The sequence below is a fragment of the Catharus ustulatus genome, chromosome 20 (assembly GCF_009819885.2).
Source record: "Catharus ustulatus isolate bCatUst1 chromosome 20, bCatUst1.pri.v2, whole genome shotgun sequence".
NCBI lineage: Eukaryota > Metazoa > Chordata > Aves > Passeriformes > Turdidae > Catharus > Catharus ustulatus.
Window position 1 is genome coordinate 4739900 of NC_046240.1, and position 22497 is coordinate 4762396.

At 44.3% G+C, this 22497-nt stretch overlaps 1 protein-coding gene across 1 annotated transcript in view; it reads left to right on the forward strand.

Moving 5' to 3' along the window:
- UBE2O (ubiquitin conjugating enzyme E2 O) overlaps positions 1-22497 on the forward strand; it is a 61380-nt gene that overhangs the window by 17685 nt on the left and 21198 nt on the right. Inside the window, exons 2-5 of the mRNA XM_033076666.1 lie at positions 14883-14942; positions 19964-20074; positions 20736-20833; positions 22226-22289. Of these exons, the coding sequence (XP_032932557.1) occupies positions 14883-14942; positions 19964-20074; positions 20736-20833; positions 22226-22289 (333 nt within the window). The remainder of the gene's footprint in view (positions 1-14882; positions 14943-19963; positions 20075-20735; positions 20834-22225; positions 22290-22497) is intronic.

Sequence of the window (22497 nt, forward strand, 5' to 3'; positions counted from 1 at the left end):
AGTATTTTTTTCTTGGTTAAGATACTTGCTGTTAGCACAGGTACAGTGTAAGACTCTGTAATGCATCTGTGCTAGGACCTGGTACTTCTCTGCTCTGAAAGGTGCTCTGGATGCTTTTTTTAGAGGGGAGAAAACAGCCTCTCTCTACCTGGCCATGTGGCCATTTGGAGGCAGAACTGCTGACTTTGGGCAAACAGGCTTTTACTGCTTTTTGCTTGTGCTGTCTGGAGTGAGCACTTACTTCTCTAAGGACATCTCAGTAGAGCTGCTTACATCCAGTTAGGTTACAGCTGGGAGAGTCCACAGAGGCAGTGAAGGTGCTTGAGATGAAAGACCTTGGCTTATCTCAGACCTTAGGCTAAGCTGGCACATCTGAAGGAAAGGTGGGAAGGACAGGAGGGGAACAAATGCACTTTGTGAATGTGGAACATTTGACAGTTTCCAAGTCAAACAGGATGCTGTTTGTCCCAGTGATTTTTAGCATCTTCTCTAATCAGCTCTGCATTGAAATACCTGACAGGTGATGTTGCTGGGTGATGTTGGTGACGTTAGGCCAAGAAGACACTAAAGAAATTTTCCTGCTAGGAGCAGCTTCCTGATCTGTATGCAAGGTGAAAGATGCAGCAAAGCATCCCTTAAAACAGTTTTAAACCCCAGTTTGGAAAATTCTGTAGCTTTAGTCTTTGACATTTATGGGGAAATTGTCAGCTCTGAGGTGAATTCTGCTAACAATCAATCTCACCTTGCTTGCCTGTAAGAGGTGACCTTTCAGAAATGTTTTTAGTGAAGGGGCAGTTCCAGGTCTCTCAGAATCACTCATCTTGTTAAAAATGGAATATTTCACAGCTTCCTGGTTGGTCTAGAAGTATGTTACTCCCCTGGGGACTCTTTGGATGTTGGGCCTCCTCAACACATAAGCCTTCCTTGAAAACTGGATTTGAGTATCCTGGGAGATATTTTTTCTCAGTGGTTTGTGGTTGCTCTATAGCTGTTGGGCTGTAGAGCCTGTGCAGACCAGAGGAACATAAAGATGTATTCCTACAGGAATTCTGTAGCTGTCTGTATGTTACATCCAGAGGAAAACCACACTGGCAAGGATTAATGCGCATAGAAAGGATTTTGCCTTAAAAGATGTGTAGATGGGAACTTAATAATCTACCTTCTAGCAGCCTACCCTTTAGAATGGGAACTGTGTGTACATTGTACAAAACCAGGGAACATCTGGCTTGATTGCTCCTGTGGTTCCTGTGCCATTGCTGGAAGTGTTTGCTTGCACCAGGGGCTCGGTGAGTTCTGTGAGCCATCTCTAGATGTGCTGCTTGGTTGCTTAGTTCCCAAGGAGGAGATGGGGAGAAAAGAAGGTTCCTCGAGCTATAACCTTGAATTATTGTCACATCAAATATGCTGCTGAATAACTGAACCTGCAGAGTAATGGGGAGAGGAGAGTGGTATTTCCATGTGGATGCTGGATGTTCTGCTGGGTAAATGCTGTGTTGTCTCAGGCTGCTGGCAGGAGCTTACAGTAAATGGTTTAGAAGTCAGCTATGAAAACACCCAAAGGCAAAACGGTACAGGAGTGTTGTATGATGACACTGATGAGTTTTAAATATGAGTTTTTAAGTTGAAAGCTTTGTGCTCTGGCTGAGATGGGAAGGAAGAAAAAGTCAGTCCAGTAGACTGACCTATGCAAGGGGGGAGAAACAAGGCTTTGCTCCAGACTCTGCAGGGCTTTTATATTTCTGTCTCTATTGTATCATAACTGTCACCGGTTCTTGTTGAGATTTTTCTCAGATTTATTGAAAGGAATTGAAGCTTGGTTGCTTTTGTATTATAGAGTGCATAAACAGAAGGCAGTGAATTAAACCTGCTGTGGCTGGGAGATGTTTGTCTTCCCCCAGCCATTCCTCAGGTGGTGGATCCACCCCTCCTAGAAAGGAATATCACAGTGCAAGGGCTGCAGAAATCCAGTCGTTAAATATCTGGGCTTCTGTAGCTTGGTGTATGGATTCAGTAGGGGCTGTTCCTCCTTTTGTAAAGACCAATACAGCATTTATGTATGTGGGGGATAACTGAAACTCTGTCAGTGAATAGAAAATGCAGCTGAGGTTTTTTGGGCAATGATGCAATTGTGCTGCATTGTCCCAGTAGCATTCACATACTCTTCTGCAGTGTGAGCTGGGGGAGTGGCTTTGCTGTTTATCAGAAATAAATGCATGCACAGAGTACCCATGCTGTCACTGAATTTTGGGTGGATTCTCTCTAGCATTCCAGAGGTTGCTTCAGCTGAATGTAAAGGCTTTATATTTTTAAGCAGTGTTTGACTTAACTGTGCACACGGCTGGCTCAGAAGGTGTGTTATTTAACAGGAAGAATGCTTGCCCTGCCTTGGAACAAGCATTGGCCATTGTACCTCCTAACACAGCAGTGTTCACCTTTGCTCTGTGCCAGGAGGGAGCACAGTGACCCCAGACCTCTGCCCTGGCTGTGTCCCCATGAGGAGACAGCACCACTGGTTTCCTTGTCAGCTAAATTTGAGTGTCCCCAGAGTGTACTTAATCACTAGCTGTGGAAAGTGCCCCCAAAGCCAACCTGAGCATCCTGTATTTCTTAGCTAAGCTAGCCAGGTTCTGATCAGCCTCTGGAATCCACTGCCTTCCCTCTTCTCCTCGGCTGCAGGGATCCTGTCTGTCCATGCAGCATTCCTGCTATGTAACAGAGCACTGAGGCACTGCAGTGTGTTTGGGGAGTGTGTTCTGCATGGGAGATCAACCAGGAATATTTCTCCAGGGGGATGCTCTGATTCCATGAAACTCAGAAGGTACAAGGGAGGCTGGGCAGCCTTATGTACTCACTGCCTGGGATTGACTTGGGAATGTGGCATGACACAGCATTTGCTGTGCTTTCAGCTACAGCTATTTATACATTGCTTTTCAGGGTTATTTTGTCTCCTCTAGGAGATTCTGTACTTGATAAAATATTCTTGCTCAAGTTTATTGAATTTGCTGAAGTTCCTAGACCTATTTGAGTATTTTGGCTTTGTGGCAGTGCTGTAGCTCTGGACTCAAACAGGCCTGAATGTGAGGGAATCTTTTCTTTAAGATGTGTCTGGATTCAGTCCCCTAAAGTAATTTGACCTGTAGACTGGACTTGCATTGAGTCTTGCATGTGAACTAAAACAAGCACACTGGAGATTTAAGGATAACACACTAATATCTTCCCTAGGAGAGAAAATTGCAGCAATTGTGAAACATTGCTGTTTGTGGGGGAAGGGACTCCTGTGAGGGTGGTAGTGGAGGCTCTGGGTGAAAGAAAAGGAAAGGAGAGTGGGCTGTATTACACTAACCATCCTGTGTCAACCTCCTACGTTCGGGTGTCGCATGGCTGACATCCCATCAAAGAGCTCTGGCTGTGGCCAGAATTTTAAACAGCTTTATAAATAGTGTTGCTCAAACTGCCTGTATGTGCAGAGACTGTGAACGACTGGGGTAGACCAAAATATTGTTGGTTTAATTTTTGAACCAGTCCAAAAATGGGAGCAAGAAAGAGTAGAAACCTGAAGTGTAGAAACACCCATGGATTATCTCCTTCCTCTGCAATGCCAGCCGTGCATCTGAGGGGTCTGTGAGAGAGGCAGCATTGCTGGAGATGGCAGGCTGTGAGACTTGAATATGTGAATCTTGTCAAGGCATCTGAAACCATTCTTTCTCTCCTACTTGCCTGATGTCTTCCTTCTTGCAGGTTATGCTGTGTCTGAATAATTGTGAACAATTAGAAGCTAATTTAAATGGCTGGTTTGTATTCACAGCAGCAGCAAATGAGCTAACCAGCTGGAAAGCAGACACGGTTATTTTCTCTCCCTCTTGTTGTTCCCTGGCAGTTTTTGCAAGGTGGATTTTTTGCTGTGGGCTAATAAGGAATTTCTCCTGCACGCTGCTGACCAGATTGCAAAGGGGAAGGAGGATGGTTTGTGCCCTAGCACAGAGTTACCACCAACTCCGCAGAGTCCAGTTTAGCTCAGCAAAAGAGCCCACACTGGTTTGCTCCAGGAATATTTATCATGGATATACTCTTTACTTCTGCTCTCTAATATACAGAAAGGTGAGGTGCACCTGTTGTGCTTTGAGAGTGAATTGGCCAGCAACAGCCACACAGATTTCCTCACAACATCCTTTTTATCCTCTGAAAGGCAGATGGAGATCTGAGCAGCCCCACTCTTTCCTCCAGACCTGGCAGTATGCCCCAAATGCAGCTCAGAGTGGCCAGTGACTAATTTCTGTGCTGTCCAGATGGCATCGCCATCCATCCAGGTCCAGCAAGAACCTGGAAAACCTGTTGCATAATAACTGCCATCTCCCTCCCAAGGCAACAATTTGAGGAATTCTTTTGCTTCAGGTAAATGAAAGAGCTACTGGACAGCTATTTTTGCACACAAGGAGGAACACAGCTTGGTTGACAAATTAAAACAGTGGGCTGCTGGAAATCCTGGGAATCCAGACTGGAGGCTGAAATGGGAATCTCCTTCCTATCACACTGGATGGTGTCAGCATTCATGTGAGCTCCTCAGGGAGTTTCTTCTGGCAGTCAAATGCATCTCCCTTAGAGCTTATCAGATGCTGCCACAAGAGCAGCAGAGCCATTGCTTTCACCTGCATGGTCAGATGTTCACCAGGTCTCTGCAGCCATTCCTTAGGTCCTGTTGGAACTGGGCATCTCTTGACACACTGGCCATGGGGCTCTGGAGTTGCTGGGTTCCTCACAGCACTTTCTTCCTGGGGATTGCTGGCTCTGATCTGTACTTTGGGTGAGGCTTTACTGCAGGAGCATTGAGGCAGCCTCTCTGGGCAGTGTTGGCTGATGTACAGGCAAAATGTTGTCCATTTTCCTGCTTTACTGCTCTCAACCAGCTTCTCCTGTGCCTGTAACTCCGGTCTCCTGCGAGTTTCCTCAGGTAACAGTGCCATCTGGTGCTGGAGCACTGCTCTTGGTCAAGCTTTCCTCAAACACTTAGGCAGAGGTGATAGAAGCATTGCTTTTACTCTGCCATCTTACTGTAAGAAGATGGGAGGGGGTGTCCTGTAAATAATCTGTGCTTTTGGGACATTGCACCTGGAGATGATCCTTTTGTCTTTTCTATTTAACAGTTGATGTTCCCAGAATTGCTGTACCCAGAAGACTTGAGTACATGAGACAAGAACTGTAAACACTGAGAAGTGAGATGATTTTTTTACTATAAACTGCTGCTAAGAATTGAAATGCAACATTCAGATTAAACATCTTTGAAAGATTCCCTGTAGGACTCTAAGTGTCTTGCTAGTCACTGAATCTTCTCTTGAAAGATCTTTGCATATTTTCTAGTCATAGCCATGTACTTGTAAACTTTATCCTTCTGTATCTTTATGCTGAGCATCATTATGTTGATTCTTTCTGGATTATTTTTACTTTATTATTGTATTTTATTATTTTTATTTCCTCTAAGGTTTTTTCAACATTTTTGATTGTGTTCCCAGATGAATGTCCTGGTTATTGGTTGATGGGAATGAGTATATGGAATGTACAGTTTGAACAAACAACACTTGGTGACAAGGTTGGCAAAATTCAAACTCTGCTGGAATTTTTTTTAGATATCAAGTTGTCTTTGCTGCTTTACCCCTTTTTCAGGAATCCAGCCCAGGCTGGCACGTGTGGGTGTGTGGTGGTGTTGATAGAAAAGTGAGGCTCAGTATATTGAAAAGCTGAGAGTAGCTGTTGTTTATACAGCTTTGCTTGTGTGCATCCAGGGTCCTCCTCTTTCCCAACCACATTCTCTCTTCTGGGAAATGCTCCCAAACCTACTTATTTTCCTTTAAGTAATAACAACTCTGTAACCTTCCTGTTGTCTTATCTTCCTTCCTTTGAATTACTGCTTTGTACTTTGTTTTCAGACTGGTGCATTCACTGGGCTGGGGAATCTGTGTTGTAGTGTTTTCCAAAAAGTCATGTAAATATGCAGAGCCACAGAAGTGATTTGTTGCCAGTAAAATAAATAATACTTCTTGGACAAGGGAAATCCAAGCAGAAGGTTTAATTTTGCTTAGCAAAAGATTTCTGTTAAAGCCAGATTCTTCTGCTCCAAAGCACAGCATTTACCCACATTATAATAACAGTGAACTTTTGTTTCATCCACTGATTTATTCGGATTTTTAAACCAAATTAAAATTCTACCTCTTGGAAAAGAAAAGTAGAATCTTTCAGTGTCATTCTGCCAGGAGGCTCAAAGGTGATGTTTGTTGGGAGAAGGGGAAGATCCTTCATTGTTTGGCTGTGACTGAAAGATCAGAACTTTGCTGTGGAAGGAGTTTTGTACTTTATTACCCAAAAATAATGTGGAAGATAAAAATAAAAAACAATAGGCTGTGTGGTCAGAAATATGAACAAGAACAAAAATGGCTACAAGTCCATTGCAGATCAGTGTGAAAATGGGGGAGACTCGGGAAGCTTCAACCTCAAGTTGGAAGGGACTCAACGGAGTGACTTCAGGTTTCTGTCTCCATAATGTGTCATAAAGACAAATTACAGAGCTGTCACTTTGTCTTACAAGAGCTGCAGGTCCCCAGGGAGGCTTTGCAGCATTGGGAGATTATCAGAACTAATGACACAACTGGATTTTGAAGCTGCTGTGTTACAAGCCTCCTTGTACCTCTAGCAGTGTCAGAAGGGAATGGTGATGTGGAGGCAGTGATCTGCCTCTCATTTTTGATTGCTGGTCTCCTGTGGGTGTTGCAGAGACTTCTCTTTGCTTCCTGCCACGAACTCACTTCTTGTTTACTCAGTGACTCTACATGATGGCAGGTGCTGCCTGGCTCTGGCAGCCCTGGATACAATTTGTGTGTAATTAGATAAAAATCATGTTCCCTTAATACAGGGGGTTTGGAGATTTGTAGACATTCAGCTGGTGACAGGCACGTGTGTTTTAGAGCAGTGTGTGCTGGCCTGGGGCTGGAAACTGCTGTGTTCATCCTTACCATTGATGGAATCTTCATGAGCTAATTAGGAAATTCTGCTTTAGGCCATGCCTTTTTCTTGTTTTCTGAAAAAAAATATTGTGTTCAAACCGTACAATCAATCCACAGTAGTTTGCAGGTAACAGGCACTGCTTGGGGTTGGCTTAGTGGTGAATCTTAGTTTGTGCTGAATGTTGGGTGATTGGCAGATTCAGAGCTAATGCTTGCATGAACAAAAGAATTGTAATCTGTGATCAGGTGACTGCCTACAGGTAGAGCTGCTTCAGTGCAAAGCTGTCTTGGTTTCATCTTAGCCTCTGTGAAGTGTTATGAAGCATTTATTTAGATCAGGGGGGCGTTTTAGCACCCCTGCTGCTTACCCCTCTTCTGTCCTTCTACACCTGAGGTTAATCATCAACCTGACCTTTCACAGAGGGCTGTTTTGCACTGCCCAAAACAGCCTCACAAACAAGCTTTTGGACTCTTGCACAGAATACAGGAAACAAAGATCCTGTTCACTGTCGTTCCTTTGACCAAACTGTGTATTCCTGAGTCACTTAAGGGTCTTGAGAGTTAGTTCAGTTGTTCATATTGAACAAATTTTTATTTGATGCTTAAATATTGAACTTAAATATTTTCTCATTTTGTGATTCTTTGAGTGCTTTCAGATGATGAGCAATACCATATTATGAAAATGCAGAATGATGCTAAAGTAAAATGGGTGAAATCCTCCATGTGTCTACAAGTTGCCCAGAGAAGATCTGGCTGCCCCATTCCTGGAAGTGCTTATGGCCAGGTTGGACAGGGCTTGAGGCAACTTGGGATAGTGGAGGTGTCCCTGCCCATGGCAGGGGTGGAATGAGATGGTTTTACAGTCGCTTCCAGCCCAAACTGTTCTGTGAATTAAAGGTAAGAGCTGTGGCAGAGCAGTGACCAGCTCAGTTCTGTGCTGGTGTAGGAAGCCACATACTACTCTGACATTTAATACTTGTGCAGGGCAAAAGTTTAGACCTTGGCCCAGAAGGGTGTAGTTCTTCTGTAAGTAATGCAGGAGTCTCCACAGCCTCCTGTCTCCAGCAGATGTGGAATTTTTTGTCTGGAAGAGCCACAGACTACTTGTCCTTGCCATGTAGGAGTAGCCAGGAGGTGTCCTAGGCAAAACTTTTGTACCAATAGTGCAAAAGATTTATTTTCATGTTTTTGCAGCTGCATCCCTCAAGGGTTGTTTTTAAAACCCTCTGTATTGTGTGGCTGATTGTTCAACTCTTCTGGGTAGTGGAGTTTTAGTTCTCAGGAGTCTGAAGTTTCTAGTAGTCTGTCTTCTGTCCCATTTACCCATCTTTGTTTTCCATGAAAACCCAGCAGGGCTGGAAAACTCCAGTAAGAAGTGAAGCAACATGTGCCACTTTAAATGTCACAGTGTGAATCAACTCTGGGCTTCCAGGGGATTCTCTGCTGTTGCTTTTTACAACTGCTCATGTGCAATGCAATCTGTAACACAAATCTTTCACGGGAAGTGAACTTTGGATATGCAACATATTTTTCCAAGAGTAGTATGTGATGCCATTGGTAATGTGTTGATACTGAAAAGATATTAAAATATCTTGGCTTCAGATCTTCTGGGTCATCAAATTTCTGAACCTTTGTCATCTAACTTGGTGTATCCATGCTATATTTAGACAGCTGACTTGCTTTTTTAGTCACCTCATCTAGATTTAAAATAAAAACAGCTTGTGTTGATTGCTCTACTACGGGTTTAGCTGAAGTGAATTTGGTGTAATCAGACCTTACAGTTAAAAAAATAAGAACTAGAGGATGCTGAGTTGGGTTGGCTGCTGCCAGTTGTGCTCCCTCCTGCCCATTTCCATGAGCACCCATCCCACAGCCAAGGCAGCTCTGGAACTGCTTTGTTTTCTCCTCCTGCCTGGGGCTGGAGCTGCTGGTGGCCAAGAGCTGCTTCATGTAGTAAGGAGGTTTCCTCTTAACCTCCAGTAAGAGCCTGGCAGTGGTCCCAGTCACAAACCAGTGCATCTGGTGGAGGTTTCCAAGTCACAGCTTCAGGGCTGGATATTTGCTTTTGGGTTTAAAACCAGGCATGGGAGCTGTGGTACATCATGTCCTGTTTCAGGTGCTGAGAGGCTGTCCAGGTCTCTCAGAATACCTCCAAGGAGCCTGTGTGTCAGCTCAGTGAAGCAAGGTTTTACCTTTTCCCAGCACCAGGCATTTGGATTTAGCTTCAACTGGTGTGTTCCTGAGGTTTGGAGAGGTCTCTTGTGCCTTGTTTGCTCTTAACCTCTGGGTTTTCTTCATCTGCTGAGCATTGATGTTACAAATTTCCATGGCGACTTCCAAGCTCTCAAGCAGGTGCTGTCCATTCAAAACAGAATGCTGATGTGGTGATTGTAGGACAATGACAGCCCTGGTGACCCTGGAGCAATGTCCCAGGGAGTGGATTAATTTTTAACTCCAGAACAGATTCAGATACTGACTTGCCAGGAGAACTCTCTACTGCAGCTTAAAAAACCCTCCATCTGTCTAAAGCTCTAGAGTCTAAAGTTCTAACTGTTGATTGTGGACAGAAATCAGGTACCTAGTTCATGTCTCCTCCATCACAGTGTTTCTCCATTGTCACAAAAAGACAAGTGTGATATGTTTTTTTAATGGATACAACTTTGGCTTGACTAAAAAGGAGGCCAGAAAATGATAACACATCTAACAAAGACATTATTATTTTTCCCCTCACACTTTCTTACAAAATTGCAAGTGATTTCTTCATTTTTTTATGTTGTTGTTGTTTTGGTTTTGGTTTTGCTTTTGTTTTGTTTTTGTTTACAGTTGTAGGTGCAGAGCCTGGAAGCAGTGCTTTAGATGAGATCAGTTACACAGGATGTGCAAGGGATGAGATGGACAAGTAGCCCAGACTGAAAAGAAATGACAGGTCTGTGCAGGTCACAGCCTGGCTTCTCTGCCCTTCTGGTGGCCACTGATGTCAAAGTCCTTGTTAAAGTTGAGAGGCAGAAGCATCTTTCATAGTAGATAATTCATTTGTGAGTCAGCTGGATAAATATCTCAGCTATCATACAGCAGTTCAGGTCAATGTACAGAGTTTCATATCCAGCATTGTGCTTTCTGCCTTTTTTTTTTTTTTTTGTGGTGCCTTGTAGTCTCATTTTTATAAGCAAATACCAATGTGTGTGCGCTGATTTTTCTCCTCCATCTGTATGAGCTTATTTCCAGAGCTCTTGTTTTGGAGGATGAAATTCAGAATGTGTCTGGAATGGAAAGTGATGTTGTCACCACAGTGATTGTGTTGGAGGTGGAGGCTGTGGGATCACACGATCACCCTTGAGCAAATGTAATTGTTGGTCAGACATTGCAGTTCTTTAGATTGGAGAAGACCTTTGGGTTCAACCATTAACTCAGCACTGCCAAACCCACCACTAAATGATATCCCCAAGTGCTACAGCTGCACATCTAAATGCCTCTAGGATTTAAAGTGTCTCTGCCACTTCCCTGGGCAGCCTGTGCCAGTGCTTGACAGCCCTTTTAATAAAGAATTTTTTCTTAATATCCAGTCTAAAGCTCTCCTGGCACAATGTGAGGCTGCTTCTTCTTCTTACTTGGGAGAAGAGCCTGACCCTCCCACGTTGCTCCTGCTTCTGTCAGGGAGTTGTAGAAAAGGAAGAGGTTCCCCCCTGAGCCAGAATCTGAGACAGCCGTGGCCGAGCATGAACTTTAACACAGGGAGTTGGCATTGGCAGGCATTATCCTGGATCAGGTGCCCTCTCTCACAGCCAGAGTGCTCTCTGTTGCTGGGCAGCTGAGCAGAAACGCAGCTGTAAAGCCATGGCTCCCAAATCTGTGTGTAGCTGAGTGTTGAGTCACAGTGCCAAAGTCTCCTGTCCTTCCTGGTGTCCTAATGTGGGTTGAACCTGCAAGGCAGCTCAGCAGTCAGCTCTTCTGAAGGGAGGTGTGTCCTGGCATATTTGAGACTGAATAACCAAGGGCTGTGTGTTGATGCATTCAGGTTCCCATCTGTGTTTAAACTTGTTCCCAGTTTCTGTTCTTGGGATGTTTGGACAGAGGACAGTTTTTTCATCCCTGCCTCCTGTGGCAATACTGTCTACCTGGAGTGCAATGTGGCAGTAGCAAACCAAAATGCTATTTGCATGCAGAATTACTACCTTCTGTTTCTCCTCAAGTGAAATACCAAAACTCCTGCCCCATGCAGGAAAGAAACTGTGTGGGAATAGGAAAGGAAGTAAGCATAAATGAGTTGTCCTTTCTCCTTGACACCTGTAGCTGCAGCCTGTGTGGAAGCAGTTTTGTCCACTGTTGGGTACCAACGATGTTACAAGCAAACTTAAATTGCTAATTAGTGAATTTAAGTTCTGCTCTAGGTATGCAGAGAGACCAGGGATTTATGCCACTACTGAGTATCTCCAGTACTTGGTTTGTTTGGATACACACCACCCAGCACTGGTTGTCCCTATATCAGTCCCAGCAACTCCTGTATTTTTTGCCACTGAACTTGAGAAGTGTTTGTTGCTTATTTACCTGCCACAATACTTGGCATTTGTGGCTAGTCCAGATCATCAAAGTAAATTTGCTCTGGTTTTGAGCTCTTGTCGGCAAAGAGTTGTTGGAGAGGAAAATTGGCACCATATCTTGCATTTGAGAGATTAAACCCAGAGAGTCACAGTAGGAGTTTAGCCCAACCCTGCCTGGGGATGTTTGCACCTCACTGCCAAATTGTTTGCTAAAGTGAGGATCTAGTTTTCTGTCAGACATCTCTCTCAACCTCTGCTGTTAGTTTAAACAAACAAAACCTAAACCACCACAATTTTGTTTCAAATGGCAAGTTTGTAATAACAAATTAGGCAAGTGGATGAAATCAGAAAGCTCCCAAGGCTTAAAATGCTCAGTGGAAATATCTGTCCTCTCCCAGTCTGCCCAGTTCCAGGTGTGAGCCCTGATGGCTCCCTTATTTATTTGAGGTAAGATGACTCAGCTGAGAAGGGGAATGTGGTCTTGTTGGTGCTTGTTCTCTATGCAGAAAATCAGAATTTGTGTACCTCTCCTGCTGTGTGTGGTTTGAGAGCATCATCAGCCCTGCTAAAGTATCAGGTGTTCTTTAGATTGCAGCTGCTGCCTTTTGATGAGTAAATTTGCTGTGGAGCTCAGGCACTGATTCAGTGCTGAGCACCAAGAGAGGATCTGAATTGCAAAGGAAATAAATGGGGGCTGAAGCTTTTCTGCCACTTGTTTTTGAAGTCAAGGCCCTAAGGAACATAAGTGACCCCAGGCTGGATGTGTCATCCCTCTTCATTAGGGTAAAATGTGTGTAGTGATGAGTGTCTTTGGTTTGCCTTATTTAACATTTGTTTTTTAAAAAGGCTACACAGAATATATCTTGCATTTGAGGAAGGAGCTCAGCTTGGCATACAGGAGCATAGGATTCCTCAGAGCATCTCTGGGAAACTGCTGTTTCTCATTCTTGAGGCTATTAATGAGGCACATGGCTAGAACTGAACATGTTAATACTGACTTTCATAGAGGTAAATATAGCAACTGTGCTGTGAGGACCTATTTTAAAAGTGCTTCTGCAACAGAATTCCCTCAGTGCTGAGGGAGGGGGCTGTCCATCCGTGGATGATCACATTGCTCTGGGTGTGACAGAGGACAGGAGGCATGACTGAGCTGTTGTTCAAAAACAGCCATTCCAGCTTACCCTGGTTGGGTTTCTTGTGGGTTTTGAGTCTTTTATGACATGAGACCTGTGAAGTATGTATTGTTGATGCTGGCATTCTGCCTGCTCCTTTTCTTGCAGCTGAGACAGGTGGGTCTGGCACATGAAGCTGAAAATAGTGCTGCTTTTAAAAGCCAAGAGACCTGAAAATAGGTTAAATATAGTCCCCCTGTAGAGAAGGTTTTATGCTTTGCTTTGGGAAGAATTTGTATTATTATAATCTTGAGGAAGGATCACAAAATGGGAATGCTGCTGATTTACAGTTTGTGATTTACCAGCACTGACTAACCCAAAGATATTGCTGCTGCTGCTGGGTAACATCGAATCATCTTTGATGATCTGGGTTCTTCAGAGGCTGCATCACAGGCAACAGTATGGCTCAGTGATGTGTTGAAACATAATGCATCAATTTAAGCCCATAATGCATTTTGAAATGAAAGTATCATCATACACTTGGAGCTGTGCAGCCAGAGTACTTCAGTTACAATACCCAGACTGCTGCTCTTGCTTGAGTACTTACTGGAATGTTGCAGCCTGATTCTGGATTTTAAAAGGCTGCCTGTACAATATTTACTTCAACAATAATTTTAGAAGGCTGTATGAAATTGATGTCTATCTATTCTGCAGTGGGATGTGGGAGGCAGTGAAAACACTTCTGCAATGTGGAAATGTGCTGTGGGCTTTGTTTCCCACTCTGGTGTGGTTTTGACTCCAGAAGTTGAGTCTAAAAGCCTGCCTGGCTGGGTCTCTTCCTTTCTTACTGAAACACATAAATACTCAGGTCCTTTGGTCTGATTCCAGATCCTGGTCTTGGATTATAGATTTATCTAATTTAGTAAAGCAGGCTGTAAGCCAGGGAGTGGGTTAAGATGAAATGCTGACAAAGCACAGTGGAGTTCAGGCTGGGGATGAACAAGGAAAAGGCAGGAATGCAGCAGCAGCGGCGTGGTTGGTTCTGAAAGTGCCACGTGAGAGAGGCTTTGTCCCTGATGGTGCATTCATGTGGCACTTCCCAGAGCATGGGCTGTGTAATTAGTGTGTTTGCAGGGCTCCCAGTGACATACCAATGCAAATAACTTCTGGACCACTGAAATGCTAATGAGTCTTCTCCCTGTTCAGCAGAGGGAGATTTTAGCTGAGTTCCTGGGAGCCTGAGCAAGCCTGAAATTGGAGTTCAGTCTTGTGGCTTCCAGTAGGGCATCATCCCTCATGTAGCATTCAATAGCAGCTGCATTTTGTAGTTTTAAGCTTGTTGAAAACACTTAATGAAGTAGTCTGCAAATAGCCTTGAGGTCACTGAAACAGCTGGATGAAGGGTCACTTTTGGAAGGACATCACTTGGTTAATCACTAGAGATTCATCAAGTGATACATTGCCTTTGCAGGAGCATTGCTGGTACCCACAGGGCTGTGTGAGCTGCTGTAGGGTACCTAAGGATGGTCCAACCACATCCTTAGTTTCCAGAATGAGCTCTTTGCCAGCAAGTGCTTTAGCAGGAGCTGGAATCAGCAGTGCTTTGACTTTATCCGTGGTCTTACTGATGTCTTGTTACCTGCATGTGCCTGAGAGCTTCCAAGTGCAGAAACAGCCATTTCTTTTCCTTTTTTTTTTCCAAGACAAGTGCTTGCTGCAGTAGATTTGTCACCTATTCCTCTGCTAGCCAAGACTTTTTACTGTACAGGACCTTGCTTTGTGTCCCAGATTAAACAGGCTTTCCACAGATATTTGGGTGTATCTTGGGTGAAAAGCGTGCAGGATGAAACACAGAACTGTGGTGTGATGTGCTGCTTCGTGTGTCTTCTGTCTTCTCTACTACACAGACTGGATGTGGGTAGGAAATGGTGTGTGGTGCAGGCAGAGGAAGAGGAGAGGAGGACTTGAGGGGATGAATGAGTCAATGTCTGCACCCTTTTAGATGTGTCTGCTGACTTAGAGCACAGTCATGGATGGATCCCCTGGTTGTTGATGTCAGATCTGTCAACTGGATTTTGCAAATGTACCAAGGGGATTAACTCTGTGTTTGGAAGTTCCTCAGCTGCAATCCTCCTCAGTCTGGAGGGTTGGGATGCTGTGCATTTGTACTTGTCATGTTATTTCTGACTGAGTGTTATCTGGGGTCATCTCTAAAGCCAATCTCTCTTCTCTCTCCTCAGCTAAAGCTTGAAGATCGCTCAGTGGTCCCTCGAGATGTGGTCAGACACATGAGCTCCAGTGTAAGTCCTTTTTTCTCTTTGTACTTTTTTGACTGTGATACTGCTGCATGGATTTCTAGGACTTGCTAAATTGCCTGAATGGAACTGGACAGTGATACTTTGAGCACCTTCTATTTTTAGTGTGTTGGATAGACTTAGCTGCATCCAGTGAAAATGGAATTCTGCTAAGGCTGCTTCTCTACAGATGCATATCTGCAAAGGTCTCCTGAGCAAGCAGTCCTGGTCATGGAAGGAGACAAGAAGACTGTCTACCCTGCCATTCTTAAAGTTTTACATTTATCCATTTTGACGTGTGGGGACTGTGGACCTGCTTTCCCAGACCTATCAGGGGGCAGATCCCAGTTCCATTGCTTGCCTTGGGAGGCAATATTTTCAGACACACCTCTCAATCTACAGTAAGCAGCATCTTTTCCAGCTTCTCCCAGAAATGCAGCAAACCCAACACTGCTGGAACATCCAACACAGCTAGGTTGACAGAAAGCAAGCTGGTTCTTAAACAGCAGCTGATAATTGTTCCCTTTGCCCTTTCTGGATGCTGTTCTATGTCCCAGCCACTCTGTTCTAGTTGTATGGCACTTGTGCCTGTCAGAGATGAGTGGATTTGGGTTTTGTGTAGGGGATGCTGTAGAGATAGTTGAGTATTGATGATCAGATGGGGTGTGCTCTCTTTGGGAGCTCAGCAAGGTTGGCAGTTTCTTGCTGTGGCTCAGAGCTAACCTCTAACCCTGAGCCATATGGCCCTGCCATGTGCTTGCCTCTATCTTCTCTTGACTTGCTTCCAGCAGTGTGGCTACCAGGGCTGTGATGAAGGAAGCAGCTGGCCACTAGCTGCTGCAATTGCACCACATGGTGTGCAGCCTGGTGCAGGGATAGAGAGAGCTTTTCTCTGACCTGCCTGGCTTGTTTGGGTTTTTATGGTTTTTAAATAAAGCCTTTTTTTGGTCAATGAATACAACCCACTCCCTTTTTTACAGACTATTACAAAGGAAAAAAAAAAAGGAGCTAAAAGCTTCAATAGTGATTTGAAAATTGCTGAAGCAAAGTATTTCCTTAAGAAATTTAACAGTTGTTTGAAATGGAAATTTGAAGTCAACATATTTTTCCAAAACTGTAGCTTTATGAAAGAGTTCTCACCTGAAACAACGAACAGGTAGAAACTGAAATTATCAGCTGTTCACAGTGTTGTACCTGGCACAGCTGGAGCTGTCAGTATATTCTTCTCACTCAAGGGGAATGCTTTGAGTCCTGTCTCTCAATTGTTTTGTTATCCAGTGCTTCTTAAAGTAATTTTAAGCTTTCAGGACAGCAGGTTGTTCTCCTCTTGGCAAACATGGATGTGCTGCTTTTGTTTGCAATTTCTATTCTCATTTGAGCAGAAATTGGCTCCCCTGGCTTGTTGCACATATTTTGGTAGATATGTACCCAGCAGTTGTCTTGCACATTCATTTTTGTCAGTTTGTATGTTTAAAAAATGGTATTTGCTTGACCTTTGTGCCCAGTAACTTAATTTTTTTAATTGATGGAACAGTGAGATTATAACTCAATTTCTTCCCTCTATTAAAAAGCATAACAAACCTGAGGATGACTTATATTTCCTCACCCTCAAATGTTTTCAAATGTTAGTGGTAAATTAAACAATAAACCTCCTTTATTCCCAAAGAAAACATTCATTTGCTGACAGATATATTCCAAAAATTACAGGAGCATTTAAAATAGAAAACCTGCAAGTGTTAGCCTGCCAAATTCAGGATGTGGGATGGTTGCCCTGCGCCAGTTGGTCTGGCAGAGGGAGAATGTGGAACTTATTCTGTATTCAACACACTCTCTTAGGGCTTGTTTTTAACCTTGAGCGGGAAGGACTCAAAATCCTCTGTTCCTCAAGAGAGGAGAGCTGACTCAAATCCATGTGCTCCTCATTGAGCACTGTGTGTGGGAAAAGACTGCTGCAGGGGGAAATGCATAAAATGAGATCATTTGCACTGAATGCAGTTGGGCCTGACAGTCTAATCCAGCTGGAAGAGAAGCAGGAAAAGTGGCAGAGTTAATTTTTCCAGGTGATATGCTAATTTGGGGAGAAGGTAAGAAGTAGGTCTGTAATCTGTTAGATACCTGGAATTTGTTGCTTCAAAGGATGCTGGGCTATGCTATCTCTTTTAAAGAAAGGAATAAAGGTGATGTAAAGATCCTCTTACTGGGAAAGAGAATGCTAAGGTAAGAACTAAAAGGATGGGGGAGGTAGAAGATAGGGAATTGAAGGCTGTGTTTCCTGAGATGCTGCACTCTTGGATGGGAGTTTGCTGGTCTGCCTTAAAGCCTTGTCTGATGGGGAAGGAATCCATTCACTGCTGAAATATTCTGTATCTCCAGTGTGGTGCCAGGGTACCAGAAGAAGCAGGAACAAGGTCTGGGGAGTGCACTCAGTTGTGGAGTGAGTAGGGCTTGAAGCCATCAGCTCTCCTCACTCTGTTCAGTCACCTCCCTTTTCCAGTTCTCCTGTTGGAGTGGATGGAAACTGATTTTTGTAACAAAACTGTGAAATGTCAGCTTGTTTCATTTGGCCCCTTTAATGGCATCAGCTAATGAAAGCATGGGTGTGCTTGAGCTGTGCCCAGCTGAGGACCTGCCCTGGAAGATGAGACGAGTTGGCAACATCACTTTCTGGGACTGCACTGCTGAGCACTGCTATAAACTCAGAGTGATTCAGCAGAACCCCTCAGCCTGCAGATCTGCATCCTCTGTTTCAGGCTAATGTTTCATGGGACAGGGAAATAAGTAAACTCATAGTAAAGGAAGGTTCAGTGGCAGGTGAGGGAGAGCTGTGATTTGATAGCCCTGTAGGTCCTGGGGCTGTGCACAACCCCAGACCAAGCTCATTGATCTCTGCTTTCTTAATCACAGACAGGGCTCTGCACTTGCTCAGACATTTTATAACTGGAAGGAGAAGCAGGCTGAGCTAAACCTGTTACTCTTGGCCATGACTAATAGCACCCAACTGTGTTAGGTGGGAGGCACCTCTAGGGTGGTACAGGTACCTTCTCCATGGGGAAACTCACTTAGAGAACAGGCAGAGGGTGCTGGAGCACATCAGTCACTCCAGTCCTGGTTTTACTGCTTGCTGTACTTTCACCATCCATTAAAGGGGGTATAGACCAGGAGTATGATCTACAGAAATCACAGGTGTTGGATCATATCATGTCTCAGAGCTGCTGTCATGTTGGCTGCTGATAAAGGAAAAATTAATTCTGAAATGTGCAGTGTAGGGCAAGGAATTTGTTTCTGGAGGGGTTTTTGGTTCTGACTAACAAACAGTCTAAAGCACAGGGCCTGAACTGCAAAGCACAGCCAGAGGATGGTGTGGGTATGCTTGTTTTGGCTTCCTCTGGAGGAAGAGCAGGGCAGGTGGCTGTGCTGTAGCCTGCAGAAGCTGTGGGTTTGTTGAGCAGGTGCCACCTCTGAGCAGGCCTCACTCATCCCACGGCTCCAATCATGCTGGCAGCAGCTGTTGTGAAGTCAGTGTAATTTTGGCCAACCATTTTTTTTTTCAGGTGAAAGTGATGGTACAGCTCTGCTGGGCTCTTTTCTGGCAGCCTGTGCAGGCAACAAGCTTAGCTGCAGTCTGTTGTGATGGAGCTGAAGCTGGGAAATGCTCCCTTTGCTTCCTAGCCCTTCTGGAAATAAATGGGAGTGATATGTGGAGCAGCTGGAGGGAATGAGCCCCTGCTGCTTTGGGTTCTGCCAGCCTGGCTCTCCCAGCCCTCCTGTGTGCTGGCACAGCTCTGCCTAGGGCAGGTCTCACTCTCCTGATCCCATTGCCTTGGGAGCTCGGGGCTGCAGGGCACTGGGAGGGTGTGGTGTGAGCAGAGAACTAGCAGCAGGCAGGTGGAGAGCAAACCAGCCAAAAGGGCTGAGCAGTCTGTCCAGGAATTACCCTGGACTGTCTTTGCTCCAAGTGCCAGTCCTCAAGATCAAACTGAATGAGTTGAGCACCAGCAAACTCCTGAACTCCCACAAGGGCTGCCCAGGGCTCTGAGTGAAAGCCTTGACTAAACACTTCTTGTGGCTGAAAGAAGAGAACTGAGCAAACAAATCCACTTCTTGCTGGGTTTAAGCCCTTTGAGTGTTGTGCTAGAGTCCTGCTGGAGCAGAGACCTTGGTGTTTGAGATAAGGACAGTTCATACCAGGGCATTTCATGCTGGCCTTCAGTCAGCTTTGATAATGGACTTGTGGTCTTTAATAAATAAGAATATTGATTGTCCCAGCTGTCAGGAGGCCAGGGCAGCTGCTGCCTTTGACACTGTTTGGGTTTGCAGCCTTTCCTTGCAGGCCTCCACCATATGTGTGAGCAACATGCACATTGTGTGCTCCCTGCCAAGCTGCCCCCAGAAGGCTCCTGACAGCATGCCTTCTTTTCTTGGGGACAAGAAGATTAAAACTTTGTTAAAAAGTGAGGGAGATAATGACAGACCATCTTATAATTGGACCAGCTGTAAATTATCTGGCTGTGAACCTTGACATTGGACCACAGGTGCCAGATTTTCTTTTTTTTTCAGTAGGACACAAAATAAAGACCATTTATAATGTTCTGAAAAATTATGTGAGTTAAAGTCACAGCAGCTTTAAAGAATTTGTTTTGTTGTTGATCTACCCCTGCCTTTGCTGATTCAAGGCAGTACTTGCATGGTGGTCCTGTGGAGCTGGAAGCCAGGCAGACTTTAAAGCAGGTGAATACTAATCACCTGATATAGCATGGTCTTATTTGACCAGGTGCAGGAGTCTCTGCTTCAGCAGCTATTTCAGATTCTAACTGGGAAGAAAACACTACAGGTCTGTAATAGTGATCTCATCATCTGAGCTCACATAATGTTGTGTGAAATGCCCCTGCAGAACAAGGACCTGAAGGGTAAGAGGGAGTTTAGTCTTAAAGTTTGTTTGTGAACTTATGACATGTACACAAAACACATACATTTGTGTGAAAGACCTTCCCTAGGTAACAAACCTTTTTTCCCTTTTGTGTTTTCAGGACAGTCAGTGTGGAACTGTAATTGACGTCAACATCGAGTGTGCTGTGAAGCTGGTGGGAACCAACTGCATCCTTTACCCTGTCAACAGCAAAGACCTGCAGCATATCTGGGTGAGAACACAGCCAAAATACACATGGTAGTTTGGAGGGATGCTGCTGTACTTCAAGTCTCTCTTGAAGGCGAAGCATCCATGTTGTACAAGACGCATCTGCAGTTTGGTTTTATTTTAAACTTGCTGAAGCAACCTCCCTGGCAGAAGATGATGCAGCATCTCCTCGTCTCCCCATCTGTTCTGTGTTTCTCATCACATTGCTGAGACCAAATTGAAGGGCTAGACTGACATTAAATTGTGTGACAACTGCACAGAGTGTGGAATGCTGGTGTGGCAGCCTGACCAGGGCAGCCCATGGCAGTGGCCCAGAGCTGCTGAGCTGTGACACCACTGCTGTTTTAACAGACTATAAAAATGCTGAGATGAATCAAGCATGTTTCTGTTGAGCTGAAACAGTCTCAAATATATCTGTTTCTCTCTTTGAGTGGATAGTTGGTTTCCAGAGACCAGGTAGGGTAGGATTTCATCATTCTTTCTCCTCTGAGATAAAGATAATTTGGGAGTGAGGAGCAGGAATGTCATAACTCATCCCTAGTTTCAGCCCCCAGGAAGACTATAGGGTGTGAACTCCTCTGGGATGAAAAATTAGACTTTGTGATAAAAATTGGCTCCAGCTACAGCAATTATTTATGAAGTTTTGTTTCCTGTTTTCATCACAGCCTTTCATGTATGGTGACTACATAGCCTATGACTGCTGGCTGGGAAAGGTCTATGACTTGAAGAACCAGGTGATCCTCAAGCTCTCCAATGGAGCCAGGTACTTCTCTCCTTCCTGTGGAAGACTGCCCTCCCTGCCTTTCACAATCAGTTTGGGCTTCATTTACAGAATGATAAGTTATCTGCTTGCATATCTTCAAATGCAGAGCAAAAGAATAAATCTTTCTCTGAAAACATTGGGGTTCATTGACAATACTCTGGAAAAGCTGTAGTCTGAAAGGTGACAATTTTTTTCAATCCCATCAGATCAGTGCTCCAGAGCTAAAGCACACTGGTCTTTATTTAAACTGTGCTTCTCCTCTGTGAAAGTAGCTGTTTAAGATGGGTGGTTGTTCCAGACTGTTTCTCAGTAGAAGAGCATAGCTTCACCAAGCTGCAGGGAGAATTCCAACCTTAAAAAAAAGTCTTTGAAATGGCAGAAGTTTACAGGCTAATGGCTTTTAGAAAAGATTTAAAAGCCCAAGATATAACAGCTTTCTTTTTCACTGATTTTTTTAATGAATGATAACAGTCCAAAGTTTAGAGAAAGATTTAACCAGAGATATTGAAAGAACTATATGGTGAAATTTCTGGAAAGACAGTGGAAGGATCTGAATGCTGTTCCTCTTACTTGTGAGACAGTGACTTGTGTGCTAACCCTTATGAATACACTGTGTTCACTCTGTTACTGTGGTCTGTTTTATCCAACAAACTCTTGATGCAAGGGAGGGAAGGAACCAGGGGAGGGCCAAGAGGTGTATGGACCTGGCAGCTGGGGAATAACTCACATGTCTTGTAAATTGGGTGTTGACATTGATGTTTTAAACACAACAGTCAAATCCCCAATCCTGCAGCCAGCTCTGTGTCTAAGAAGTGAGTGATGTGGGAGCTGTAGCAGATGATTGGTGGATGCATCTGAGTGTTTGTGTTACTGTGCAGTTAACCCAGGCTGGAAGGTTCTTAAGTGTACATTAGACTAGGAGTGAAAAATTGCCACACATCTCTGTAATGCCTGCAGTTACTGATGCAATTTAAAACTTTGCCTGGAATCTTGTACCAGCTCCTGCACGGCTGTGTAAAGTGAGCTACTGCTTGTGAAACCTCTTCCTAATGGATCACTTGAAATGCCACAAGAACTTACTCTGGAAATGAAGCTATTACTGAAGGAAATAGGCCAAATTTTCTTTACATGCATGAGTAACAAATGGAACCTTTGCAGCAGACAGATATTGTCCAGCACCCAGCCTGTTACTTAGTTTGGTTTTTTACATGTTAAATGGGACCTTTTACAGCTTGTCTGTAACCAGTTTTTCTTTAGACCATAAAAGTTCAGTGATACACTGCTGGGTGCATGGCCAGACGTGCTCAGGCAGTGTTAGTTCCTTGGGCACTGTTTGCTTTTGGGGTGGATGGCTCTGGAAGTGTGACCATGTGTGTCCTGTCTGCTTTGCAGGTGTTCCATGAGCACGGAAGATGGAGCCAAGCTGTATGACGTTTGTCCCCACGTCAGTGACTCGGTGAGTTTGCTGCCTCTCCTGAGTGTCCTTTTGATCTACTTTGTCTTGGGAACTTTTTGTGCAGGAGGGAAAATTCACAGGCATGTATTAATCCTAAGAATGTGTCACTTACAGTAACAGTTTAAAGGTAATGTCAATATTGAGCAGGGTTTGAGGAGGTATTACAGTTGATACATCCAGCTGGTTTCTTTGTAAACAACTTGTGTAA